Below are 13,732 nucleotides of genomic sequence, written 5' to 3' on the forward strand. Positions count from 1 at the left end.
GGGGCCGTCGGTGGGTGGGCAGAGGGACCTGTCGGGCCGCCTCCCCCGCACCCCCCTTCCCGGGCCGGCAGCTGGATATGCTGTGGGGCTCGGCATCTGCTCTTCGCTACCCCCTCACTGCCATTTGTAGTGTGAGTTTAATAATAGACTTGTTAACACAGTTTGGTTTTCCTGGATGATAGACTCGGAACATTGATCAGCTACTGAATCGGAGCTGAAAATTTCAAACATGCCGGGGCCTCAGGCAGTGAGGCCCAAGGCTCAGGGCTGTTGTTCCATCCCCCCGGGGACTGCTGGCCTCTGGACTGTGAGTGACACAGTCTTGGGGGGCCCAACTTGGGTCTGCTGCACTTCATTTCTGAGCCCGTGTTCCTCCCTGGCAGTCATGGTCTCTGTCATTGTGGGACTGTTTCTCATTATTGCTTCATGTCATTTTCCCAACAACCTGTGTAGCAGCTACAGCTGTTCTCTTGCTGGACAGCTGGGAAGGCTGAGACCCAGAGAGGTGCAGTAACCGCCCTGAGGTCACACAGCCAAGACGCAGCAGAGGTGGCAGCAGAGCCCAGGGGTGTCTGATCCCGGAAGCCAGGTTTTTGAACATCACGCCAGCCTGCCTCCCACTCCCGTTTCTGAGTGACATCTCCTGTCCTCTCCACCCCCCAGAGAAGAATCCCAGCTTGAGTTAGTTGGTTAACACTTTGAAGTTGCCTGCGGCCCTGTGCCCTTCCTCCCATCTCTCTCCCACACCCCCACAAGGTACAGGCAGCTCCCCCTCCTAACTTTGACCTGACCCAGACCCACTGACCAGGGCTTACTTGTGTCTCCTGCCCCAGGACCTCCACCATGGGCGCATCCAGATGAAAACCCTCACCAACAAGTGGTATGAGGAGGTGCGCCAGGGCCCCTCGGGCTCCGAAGATGACGAGCAGGAGCTGCTGTGATGGAGCAGGGCGCCCGCCCAGCGGCCTCTTGGCTCTCAGGACAGACGCTCAGCAGGGGCCCCGGAGATGCTGCATTTGGCCGCAGCCTCAGGGAAGATGGAAGCAGGGTGAAGCAAAGGCCATGGTCTTCTGAAACCAGATGTCCCTGGGCCTTGGAGCCAGCTGTCTGCTTCTGAAGTAGGTCATGTCCCCGGGCCTCCCCGAGCCAGACCTCTGCTCTGTTGCTTCCCAGCCCGCAGATCCAGAGGGACCCACCGTCCAGGTAAACCTTCCCTTCTGCTTCTGTGGCCAGGGTGCAGAGTCCTCTGACGAGCTGAGGTGCCTGAGAAGAAAAGCTGTGACCAGCTGTGGAGCCTGCCAGGACTGGGGGTTCTGGGGGAGCCCTGGCTTGCAGCTTCTGCTGTTCTCAGCCACAGCCTTCACAGGAGTCCCTGCTGTGGCCCAAATGGGTGTCTGTTCAGCAGTGCAGGGAGCCAGCCACCCTTTCCCTTTGGTCATCAAGGTGCCTCTGGTCTCAGCAGCAGCAGTTCTGACCTAAGTGGTGGGCTCAGAAATCCGGAAAACCTCACACTTCCCTTTGAGTTGTTGCTTGCACTCCCTGAAAAGGAAAAACCAGTGACCTTTTTCTTTACCTCGGACTGGCACCTTGCAGGCTGTCTCCCTGGGTGGCAGGCAGCTGCTGCCCTCCTCTGGGAATAGTGTGAATGTTTACACTGGTGCGGAGCCGGACACAGGGGTCCTTCTCAGGAACCCCATTAGAAGCTGCATCGGGTTTCTGGGGGTGAGCCAGCCCAGTCCGTGGGGTCAAAGCGCCCTCTGGAGGGAGAAGCTAGAGTTATAGAGCTTATGCAGCTGGCATCGGTGGTCTTGGAGTTCAGTTTAAATTCCTGCACTTTTACATAGTGAGAGCCTGGCAGTCACCTCCCTCCCTCACCCAGTGGATCTCATTGGTCCAGAGGCCCCAGTTCCTGGGCTCTGTGGGGTCTGCCCACTGTTTGCCTGCTGCCACCTTCACTGCTAGTCAGCATTTCCTTCTTCCCTGTTCAGTTCTTTACCGTCTTGGGTCCCAGCTCACCAAAGCCCTGAGTAGGGGCCAGAGCAGCAGTGCCCTGTGCTCCTCCCCTGCCACTCCCACCCAGAACTCGCTCACAGAGGCTTGCACATGTCTCTCTCTCCCACACGCACACCCCCTGCCCTGTCCCTGTGGTCCCGGCCCTTGGCTATCCAGGGTGAGGAGCTGCTAGTCACATCCAGATGGAGTGGAGTTCCTCACTTTCACATCTGCTCCTCATCTTCCCTTATCAAACCTCATACCCACTAGCCTTTGCCCATCTATGGGCCAGTGGCACCTCCCCTAGGTGCCTCAGGGTCCCTGCCTTGGGACTCGGCACCCTCTTGGGTGGTTTCGTTGTGTCCTGGTTCTGTGTGAGGAACACTGGGCCAGCATGGACCCTGGGCTGGCAGCAGGTCTGTTTCCTTCCCTTCTGCCTCAGGCAGCATGGCCCTGGGTGTCAGGAAGAACTGACTGCAGAGCCCTCCGAGACCCTGGTGCCCAGCCCACCCGACCAGGCCCCTTTCCTGGAAGTATGAGGCCAATCAGACAGGAAGCACTTGGTTTCCTTCTTATGCATGAAAAGTAAATCTGTACTTGCTTGGGTTAACATATGTTCATTTCTCTTTTTGGAACCTCCCCCTTTAGCTCCGTAATTTAAGCCAAACAGGAGTATTTTACTTCACCTAATACCTTCTGGGAGGAGCAATACCATGTATAATTCTTGTCTCCATCATTTCCTACTTTTAGAGGTCAAAGAAGGAGAAGACGGTTGTCCACACCTAGGAGGAAGAGGGCAGGGATCCGAGACTAGAGTGTTCTCCAATCCATAAATAATTTACTTTCTCCTTTGAAGTTCGTGGTCTGATCTCAGAAGTGGAACTTGCATTGCAAACTCAATAGCTTCCCAGAAAATGGGGGGGGGGGGGGCTGTGAATTCACAGATAAAGCAGTGGAAACACCTTCTCAATTCAGACTGCCCCCTGTCACCAGGTCTCGCCTCCCACTTTTAGCGGAGACTTGAAAATGATAGTGTAGTAGAGAAGAGTCCTCAAAGTGGAAGGTCCCCTAGGCCTGGGTTAGTGGGCCGGGGGGCACCTTTCCTGGCAGGTCCTGGCACCTCTTGGGTCTCCTGAGAGGCTCTTCTGCCCCCTGCTGGCTACGTGAGGCTTTGGCAGGCTGGAGCCCATTCTTATGGGGACAAGGGCAACCCGCGTTCCTCACGTCTGTCTCTTGGCCTTTGCCATTGCCACCTGCAGAGCCTATGGAGATACATTTTCCTGGTGGATTTTTTCAAGTGTCTTTGCTTGAAAATCAGAAGTTTGCTGCTGCTGCTGCCTTTAGCATACTTAATAATTCTACTTTTGGGGGCAATAAATGCCTAATAGATAAAAAAATATTTAGCATAACTACAATTTCCCACAGATTTATTTCCTTCTAGGTCTAGCCCATGGGAAGGAGGGGTATAGCACACAGACAGGGTCATACTTCAGAGCGAGGGTGAACGCTGTGAAGTCTGTGAGTGCCTCTGAGGCATCTGGCAGCTTAGTGAACTTAGAAGACGTGCTTGTCTTGGGGAACCATGTGGCAACAAGGCCCACACCCAAGGCTCCCCTCTGCAGCCCTGTCATTGTAGGATCCCTGGGAAAACCATACCCTGAGGCTTGTGGTGTGGGGAGTTACAGGGCAAGGAGGGGGCTTATCTTAGGTCCCCAGAGATCAAGTTTTAGGCTGGGCTGAGCCAGGGCCAGGCACGAGGAAGGTGGCTCCGCTCCATAGTCTGGTGCTCAGATAGCCCAACAGCAGAACCAAAAACCTCCTGCTCCCTGGCCAGCTACCTCTCTTCACAGTAGAAGTGCTGGCCAGGCCCTGGGTAAGGCCCAGGGGCAGGGCCTGGCCCAGAATGTTGGCTCCCCCAGAATACCCCAAGTTAGCCTACAGAGGTCCTGGTTGGCCTGCAGATTCCTCTGTGTGCCATGAAATATGGAAAGATTGATGAGCAGGGGACCCTCCTATCCTTGAAACCTACATCAGAGGTGGCATCAGCAAGACTTGCTCTGTGAGGTCTCAGCTTCACATCCCAGGGGCTTGTGCATTTGGCCGAGTCCTCAGCAGGGTGGCCACATCCAGGATCCCATTTCTGCTTTGGTGGGGAGAGTGGGGGTAAGGCAGGGTGGTGGCTGGCTTCTCGTCAGCTAAGTCATGGATGTCAATGGTGCAAGCCTCCGAACTGGTCCCTGATTCAAGCACAAGGAAGAATCAGCAGCAATGATCTGCCATTAATTAGGACTTTAAAAGCGAGAGAGAGAAAGAGAAAAGCCACCGTGATCCTCCCCCCTTCCCTCCAGAATGCAGACCCTGTGTTTCTCTTGCTGGTTGACGTGTGTAGGAAACCAACTCTGAACCGTTCTCGTTCTCGATATGGCAGCCAACACCATTAAGAAGCTGTTCTCCTAGGAACTCAGTCTCTAAAGCCCCAGGCAATTTGTTTTAAATGAAAATACTCCCAGTGAAAGGGAAGACTTACACAGAGTAAGTAGCCACACTCCCTCCTGCTTAGGTTCCTGCCGTCTCTCACGCAAGTAGTTAGATATTGAGGAACTTCTGTGGCCATTGGCCATGTGACAAATGAAGAAGACTTGACAAGTTTCCCCTGGGCCACCCCATCCCACTGGCCAACTTGGTCCAGAGGGAAACAAACACCTGGCCTTTCTCCCGGTGAGCTGGTCGTGCCAGGCTGCGGTGTGAGCTCGCCCGACTTCAGGGTGAGTGCGGCTGCCGGAGCCGGGCCACCTGACCGGACAGGGAACATGCAGACGGGCACTCAACAGAAAGGTCCCCTGTCACCCTGGTGGGCCTGTGCTCCCAGGAGCCTGTCAGCCCTGTGGAAGAGCCATGTCCTCATGTTCCTAGTCCCTTCTAGAAGCCCCAGCCCTGTTCTAAGGAACCAGTAGAGACCTGGGGAAGGCTCCTCGCTCGCTGCCAGGTTTCGGGGTTCATGGCTTCCCCAAGGCTTTCACATCATCTCCACAACAGCCCCTGCCAAGCTTGATCTGTTCTCAAGGTTAATCAGAACTTTGAATTCTTCTGACTCATTTTCTTTATAAAAATGAAGGATTTTTTTTTAAGTACCGTTTTTTTTGTTGTTGTTGTTGTTTGTTTTGTTTTAAGGACCTTTCAGAAGGTCAGGCTTATTCTTTGTCCTCCCATGTGTAAGTTGTGAGAGGTATTTGTTAGGTCCTGGTTCCTGAGAAATGATTTGCTGCTCTTCCTGATGGGGCTTCAGACTGGGGAGGGGGGGGGGGGGAGCACAGGAGCTGCTGTGCTGGAGCCCCTGCTTCATCTCACTGGACTGTAAAGAATTCAGAAACAGAAAACAGTAATGTCACTGGATATTTATTTAGAAATAAAAATGAATGCTGCTGGATCCGAGCAGTTCCTGTGTTTGTGTTCAGGTGGCACTGCAAATACACGGGTCCCACTCTCCTGGACTCTGCTCTGTGTCAGCACCTACCAGACTCTGGGGACCAGCGGCAGACGTGTTGCCCAGGCCACGCGGTGGGCTTCGGACCAGACAGGCCCCGGGCGTCATACCTGCCCTGCCCCCGCCCCTGCCCCTTAGTGAGGAGGATGTGAGGCCAAGCAGAAGGGTCTAGCATGGGCCCAGCTTCCAGCCAGCCCACAGCTGCTAGAGTCTGTCTTCCCCACAGCTCCCTGGACTGCTGGTCTCCTGCTGCTGGGACTGCAGACGAGCCCTCATGCGCCTCTGCCAGGCTGTGGAAGCAGGAACTTGCCAGTCCGTCCTCCAGGTTCTGAATCCACACAGCCGCAGGTGTCTCTGGTGGAAGGTGGTGGCACGCTCTGCCGGAAGGACGCCTGGAGTCTGTTTGCCCCCTCATACTTCCACATGGCACCCAAAGCTGCTTACGGAAACAGGCACAGACCAAAAACACACGTACTAGAAAGTGAAAGCAGGTAGGACAGCCTGTGCTGAGGCCAGGTGCGGGCCTTCCGGCAGGGAAGCCAGAGCTAGACCTCTCCGCGCCTTCCACTCCTGCTCCCCCACCCCCAGCCAAAGAAGGAAGTGGGGAGATTAGATCACACCTGGGACCCAGCTGTGCCCGGGCTGCCAAACCCGGTGCCCAGACATGCTGCTGGGGTCGGGGACAGGGAGCCGCAGGGTGGGGGGAGGCACTCGCACCTTCATCAGCTCCCTCTTCCACCTTTGAGGAGACCTGGGTTCAGAGAATCGTTTCTCTACATAATCAAACTGTGAGTGTGATGATGGGTGGCACTGGAATGAGGGGGACTGTGGCGGAGTCTTCTCAGGCCACCGCTGGCTGCAGGGGAGGCCGGGCAACGGAGCTGTGCCAAGCAGTGTCAGCTTGGATAAGGGAATCCTGGTAGTAAAAGGAGAATGGATCTCAAGTGGCCCCCCCAGAGGGAGCTGGTATTTTTCGCTCACATTTCAACCTCTTCTCAACTCCTAGGAGAAGCACTCCGGGTGGAAGGGAGCGGGGCAGGGGAGTTTTTCCTTAGAGGCCAGAAAACTCTGGGGGAGGGCCGTACACAAAGGTCAGGGCCCCATAATCCCCTGGATGTCACTTGCAGCAGAAATAACGGATACAAATTCCTGAAGGGAGACAGATTCCAAAACAATAATATATAGCATTAGCCTCTAACAATTAAATTAATGGTGTGTGTATAAATAGGAAACGGTCCAGAAGAACAGGTGCCAAGTTTTTGGTTCTCTGAATGGAAGGATGATGGCAACTTAAAACCTCTTGTTGTTTGCATATCCTTCCTATCCTTCAGAAAGCACAGTCATTCAGTACTCAGGAACACACTGCACGGCATCTTCACGTTTCATAATGTGATTACAAATGAAAACAAATGAAACCACAGCTACAGGAGCAATGCAGTAAGGGGAGAGATTTGATATGATAGAGCACTCGGGAAACGAAGTCTCACTGTCACCGGAGGTGAGAGTCCAAACTGAGAGAATCACTTAGAAAAGCATCTGGCAATGCCTAGTAAAGTTAAAGACATCTGGGATCCCTGCGTGGCGCAGCGGTTTGGCGCCTGCCTTTGGCCCAGGGCGCGATCCTGGAGATCCAGGATCGAATCCCACATCGGGCTCCCGGTGCATGGAGCCTGCCTCTCTCTCTGCCTATGTCTCTGCCTCTCTCTCTCTCTGTGTGACTATCATAAATAAATAAAAAATTAAAAAAAAATTTAAAGACATCTGTCACCCTTCAATCCAGGAATTCCCCTCCCAGGACAATGCCCTGGAGAGCAAGCAGGAGCAGATGACTGTCGGAGGACCAAACCCCAGCCTGCCTGCCGACGCTCTGTACTACCAGAGAGTGAAGAATGGTTAACATCTCCAAATGGTTGAAAAAAAATTCAAAAGAACATTTCATGACCTGAAAACTATATGAAATTAGAATCTCAATGCCTATAAATAAAGCTTTTAATTTTTTAATTAAAAGTCTATTGGGGGAGCTGAGTGGCTCAGATCATGATCCTGGAGTCGTGGGATCGAGCCCCACATCAGGTTCCTTGCAGGGAGCCTGCTTTTCCTGCTGGCTATGTCTCTGCCTCTCTCTGTGTGTGCCTCATGGATAAATAAAATCTTAAAAAAAAAAAAGAAAATCTATGGAAGGGGTGCCTGGGTGGTTCAGTTTGTTAAGTGGCTGCCTTCGGCTCAGGTCATGATCCTGGAGTCCTAGGATCCACCCCAGAGTTGGGCTCCCTGCTCAGTAGGGAGTCTGCTTTTCCCTTGTCACCCCACTCATGGTCTGTCTCGCTATCTCTGTCTCTCTCCCAAATAAATTTTAGAAATCTTAAAAAAAAATTATGGAAAATTTTTTCTCTCTTGTTATGTAAGTACCTACATAACTTTTTTTCCCTCTTGGCTCCCGAAGCCAAAAATACTCACTACCTAGCCATTTACAGAAAAGGCCTGCCCACCCCTGCCCTAGAGAAATTCTTAACACACTCTTGCACCAGGAAATACCCGTGAGAATATTTGCAATAGCACCTGATTGGAAACAAGCGAAATGTGTCTCACCAAGAAAGTGGATAAGCAGTTACCCTCCCCTTCTCGCTTGTATGTGGGGGGGGGGGGGGGGGGGGGGGGGGGTAACTGAGACTCCCTCTCAGTCAAAATTAGGTCTGGTCATAGGTGGCAAAATTAAAATCAGTAATGGCTTTCCTAGAATCCTTGAGAACCAAGATTCTTAGGAAAGAGGTGAAGTAAAAAAATCCCTTGGTCCTAAATTTTAATTAAAGTATAAATATGAACTTATGATGTATTTTGTTTTTTAAAAAATGTAAGTTCTGTTCATTAAAAAGACCTAGAAGCGGGCAGTCCGGGTGGCTCAGCGGTATAGCGCCGCCTTCAGCCCAGGGCGTGATCCTGGAGTCCCGGGATCGAGTCCCACGTGGGGCTCCCTGCATGGAGCCTGCTTCTCCTTCTGCCTGTGTCTCTGCCTCTCGCTCTCTTTCTCTCTGTGTATTCTCATGAATAAATAAATAAAATCTTTAAAAAAAAAAGGACTCAGGAAGGACTGGAAGAGGTCCCTACTGGCCAAAGACAGGAATCTGAGCATCAATAGCAATAATGTAAAGAACTAAAGTATTTAAAATATACTGAAATAGGGGATCCCTGGGTGGCGCAGCGGTTTGGCGCCTGCCTTTGGCCCAGGGCGTGATCCTGGAGACCCGGGATCGAATCCCACGTCAGGCTCCCTGCATGGAGCCTGCTTCTCCCTCTGCCTGTGTCTCTGCCTCTCTCTCTCTTTGTGTGACTATCATGAATAAATAAATAAATAAAATCTTTAAAAAAAATAAAATAAAATATACTGAAATTAAATATATATATACATATATGTATGTATATATATACATATATGTATATATGTATATGTATATATATACACATAGACACATATGCTGAAATCAATGAGTTAATGATACTTTTTTAAAAATAGTCACTGTTGGGGGACCCTAAGGCATCAACTCATTAAGTAAAAATAAAGACAAAGAGGAGCACTTGGCTGGCTCAGTTGGTAGACCATGTGACTCTTCATACCAGTTGTGAATTCAAGCCCCACACTGGGCCAAGAACTTGCTTAAAAAAAAATAGTAATAAAAAATGATTAAGCATTTATCTCATTTAAACTACTCCTGATGGTCAAGTAACAGCTAATGGCAGTTTCTTTTTCTTCTAAAAAAATAATTATAAACTTACAGGAAGTTGCAAAAAAATAATACAAAAAGGCCTCGTGTACCCTGCACTGTTTCCCCAGTAGTAACATCTTGCACAGCTACAGAATAATATCACACCTGGGAAACTGACATTGGTACAAGCCACAGACCTTGTTCAAATTCTATCAATTTTACATGTACTCCTGTGAGAGAGAGTGTGTTTAGTTCTATACAATTTTATCACATGTGTAGAGTCACACCACTACAAGGAAGTTTCTTTTTATAGAAGTATTCTGGTTGCCAAAAGGAATACTAAAACAATCTACATTTTGCAACTTCCAATGAAATGACTGATCTAAGCACCAAATAATAGTTCTAAAGGCTGATACTGTTCCAAAGGGAGAAAATTCAACATCACGTGCCTTCTGGTGAAGGAATACAACATCTATGAAGTATTCTTATTCCCCCCAAATCAGACCCAAATCTGAGCAAGCCTTAAAAGTCAACTGCCGTGTGATGTACCTCAGTTATAGAATGAAGGACGAAAACCACATGGTTGCCTCAACTGATGCAGAAAAAAAAATTTAACAAATTTCAACACACATTCATGATAAAAACACTCTAATAAACTAGGAATAGAAAGAAATTACCTCAACATAATAAATGCCACATATGAAAGTGTATGTGCCACAGCGAACATCCTACTTAATGGTGAAAGACTGAAAACTCTTCCTCTAAGATCAGGATCAAAGCAAGGATGCCCACTCTTGCCACTTGAAGTCAACACAGAACTGGAAGTCTTAGCCAGAGCAATTAGGGAAGAAAAAGAAATAAAAGGCATCCAGACTCGAAAGAAAGAGGTAAAACTGTATCTGTTCTCAGCATGATCTTATATGTAGAAAACCCTAAACATTTCACATACACACACACACAACTCTGTTAGAACTAATAAATAAGGGCACCTGGGTGGTTCAGTGGTTGAGTGTCTATGCCTTTGGCTCAGGTTGTGATCCCCGAGTCCTGGGATCGAGTCGCACATCAGACTCCCCCACAGGGAGCCTGCTTCTCCTGCCTATGTCTCTGCCTCTATGTGTGTGTCTCTCATGGATAAATAAAATCTTTAAAAAAAAAAAAAGAATAAAAGAAATTAACCAACTTGCAGGATACAAAATTAACACATAAAAAATCAGTTGTCTTCTATCCAAACACAATGAGCAATCTGAAAAGGAATCAAAAACAAATCCATTCACAATAGCATCAAAAAGAATAAAATACTTAGAAATAAACTTAACCAAGGAAACAAAAGACTTGTACACTGAAAACTATAAGGCATTACTGGAAGAAATAAAAGAAGACACAAATAAATGGAAAGACATCCTGTGTTCATGGGTTAGAAGACTTAGTATCGTAACATTGTCCATACTACCCAAAGCATTCTACCAATTCAATGCAATCCCTATCAAAATACCAACGGCATTTTTTGCAGAAATAGAAACAGTCCTAACATTTATCTTGGATCTCAAGGGCCCCTGAATAGTTGAAACAATCTTTAAAAAGACAATTTTCGATTCTCACACTTCCCGATTTCAAATCCTATTACATACAAAGCTATGGTAATCAAAATACTATGGGACTGGCATAAAGATAGATTTATAGACCAGAATAGAGCCCAGAAATAAACCCTCACATATATGGTCAAATGAGCTTCAACGACAGTCAAGAACACACAGTGGAGTACGGACGGCCTCAACAAATGGTGGTGGAGGAACTAGATAGCCAAATGCAAAAAATCGAAGTTAGACCCTTACCTTTCACCACGTGTAAGACTTAAAATGGAATAAAGACCTAAATGTAAGACCTAACGCTATAAACTCCTAGAAGAAAACACAGGGAAGAGTTTCGGGACGCAGGGTTTGGCAAGGATTTCTTGGACAGGACGCCGAAAGCACAGGTGACCAAAGCGAAAGTAGACAAAGGGGACCCCAGTGAACAAAACGTGCCTCAAAGGGAAGCCCTCTCTGCCGCACCTCCCAGCCTGCACCCCACCGGAGCCACTTTCCTGTCCCTCTACCGGTCTCGGCCTCAGTACGGGGCTCCCCAAAGCCAGCTAGCTGAAGGCTGCCCCAGAGGGTCCTAATCCGAAGATTGTCCAGGCACGGGGACTTCTCCAAAACCAGGCGTCCTCCTATGAGTGAATTTCAGTTTCTCTTTCCTTCTCGGCACAGGTCCAGGGAAGGGACTTGTGGGATACCTGGTCTCTGTGACTCAGGCAGCCTCGCCCAGCCCCATGTGCTCCCCTGGTTCAGGACTGGCCCCACCTACGTGTGTCTGCCTCTCCTGTGGAGATTCCAATTTTCATTTGCCTTTTCACTTTACATACCTCAGCTGGGATTGCCCAGTGAGCCTGGCTAAAAGCAGAGCCATGCGGCAGGGAAAGCAGAGGAGAGTTGGCCATGGCTACAGCTCGGGTCCTGGTGCTGGTGACCGTGGTGCTGGGCTTGACCAGAGCCGGCCCTGTCCCTACTTCCAAACCCACCACAACCAGGAGGGGCTGCCACATGGACAGGTTCCAGTCTCTGTCACCCAGGGAGCTAGAAGCCTTCAAGAAGGCCAAGGATGCCTTGGAAGAGTCGCTCTCCTGGAAGAACTGGAGCTGCAGCTCTCGCCTCTTCCCTAGATCCAGGGACCTGAGACTCCTGCAGGCCTGGGAGCGTCCTGTGGCCTTGGAGGCTGAGCTAGACTTGACACTGAAGGTCCTGGAGAACATGACTGACTCATCGCTGGGGGTGACCCTGGACCAGCCCCTCCGCACGCTGCACCACATCCACTCGGAGCTCCAGGCTTGTGTCCCGGCTCAGCCCACAGCAGACCCCAGGCCCCACGGCCGCCTCCACCACTGGCTGCACCGGCTCCAGAAGGCCCCCAAGGAGTCCCAGGGCTGCCTCGAGGCCTCCATCACGTTCAACCTCTTCCGCCTCCTCACACGGGACCTGAAATGTGTTGCCAGTAGAGACCTGTGCGTCTGAGAACCTGGACCTGCCCCCAGCCCGTCTGGAACCCAGGCCTTATCCAGGCACCAGCCTCACCCTTGCCTTAAGTTATTTCCTCTCAACCCCTTATTTATGCAGCCCTGCCCTGTACCCCTAAGTAAAGTTTATTTTTCTACTTTTGTACAACATGCAGCATATAAAGAATGGAGAAAAAAAAAAGAGCCACAACTCTGGAGACTGAGAAAACAGCGGAACGTGTTGAACAACAGTGCAGGCTGCAGTCAGCAAAATGCAATCTCTGACAAACTATGAAGGACTAAAAATCCAGCTCAACTAAAACATTTCAAGAGGGAAAAAAAAAAAAAAAAAAAAAAACATTTCAAGAGGAAAAGAAAGAGAAAGCTGGGGTCCCTATACTCTGTGGGCACAGCCTTTAGGGTAAAAGTGATTTAAAGATCTAACTACCAATTGCATTTTGGAGAATTATTTGAGCACTGATAGTTTTTAAAATATGGATTTCTATGCAACCGGACATCAGAACATTGCATACCATCGCTATTAAAGAATTCTAAAAACTTAGATGTGATAATGGTATGGTGTTTTAAAAGTCCTTGTCTTGAGTTGGCTCAGTCGGAGGAGCATGGTGACTCTTATTGGGGTTGTGAGTTTGAGCCTCACAATGGATGTAGAGATTAAATAAATAAAACTTTAAAAAATAAATAAATGGAAGTCCTTGTCTTTTAGATACACATACTGAAATATTCACAAGTGAAACAGATGTCTGGAATTTGCTTCAAAGGAATTTAGGAGGGAAGTGGATGGACAGGTAGAAAGGAAACCAGGTTGGCTGCAACCTGGTAAAACTGTTAAATTGGGGAATCCCTGGGTCGCTCAGTGGTTTAGCGCCTGCCTTCAGCCCAGGGCGTGATCCTGGAGACCCGGGATCCAGTCCCACATCGGGCTCCCTGCATGGAGCCTGCTTCTCCCTCTGCCTGTGTCTCTGCCTCTCTCTCTCTCTCTGTCTCTCATGAATAAATAAAAATCTTAAAAAAAAAAAAAAAAAAACCTGTTAAATTGTTGAAGCCAGGTTCAAGGTACATGAAGTTTGTAAATAAAAAGGTTTTTTATTTATTTTTTATTTTTTAAAATTTTTATTTATTTATGATAGTCACACAGAGAGAGAGAGGCAGAGACATAGGCAGAGGGAGAAGCAGGCTCCATGCACCGGGAGCCCGACGTGGGATTCGATCCCGGGTCTCCAGGATCGTGCCCTGGGCCAAAGGCAGGCACCAAACCACTGCGCCACCCAGGGATCTCCAATAAAAAGGTTTTTTAAATGAGAAAGTGGGAAAATGTGGATTAAGCAAAGTAATAGCTCATTCCTCTTGTACATAAGAATTCTGGAGGTGGGCAGGGCAGGCTGGGTCTGATGGCAGCTTCCTAAGCACCTAAGCTTCCTGGCCCCTTCCAACTGCTACCCTGCCCTCTTCCCTTGGCTTCCGCCTCAGTGTCTTCATGGCTGCCCCATTCCAGCCAGC

General features: G+C 49.4%; 2 protein-coding genes across 2 annotated transcripts in view; both read left to right on the forward strand.

The window, feature by feature from the left end:
* Nucleotides 1-5,419, forward strand: part of SLC9A8 (solute carrier family 9 member A8) — a 70,205-nt gene extending 64,786 nt beyond the window's left edge. Inside the window, 1 exon segment of the mRNA XM_038572573.1 lies at nucleotides 834-5,419. Coding sequence (XP_038428501.1) covers nucleotides 834-941 — 108 coding nt within the window. The 3' untranslated portion in view covers nucleotides 942-5,419.
* Nucleotides 5,420-11,657: 6,238 nt separating this feature from the next.
* On the forward strand, nucleotides 11,658-12,230 carry IL29L (interleukin 29-like). The gene is given in 1 exon segment (NM_001114853.1): nucleotides 11,658-12,230. A coding segment is annotated over 1 exon segment (573 nt).
* Nucleotides 12,231-13,732: the final 1,502 nt, after the last annotated feature.

The sequence above is a fragment of the Canis lupus genome, chromosome 24, assembly GCF_011100685.1.
Source record: "Canis lupus familiaris isolate Mischka breed German Shepherd chromosome 24, alternate assembly UU_Cfam_GSD_1.0, whole genome shotgun sequence".
In the NCBI taxonomy this organism is placed as follows: domain Eukaryota; kingdom Metazoa; phylum Chordata; class Mammalia; order Carnivora; family Canidae; genus Canis; species Canis lupus.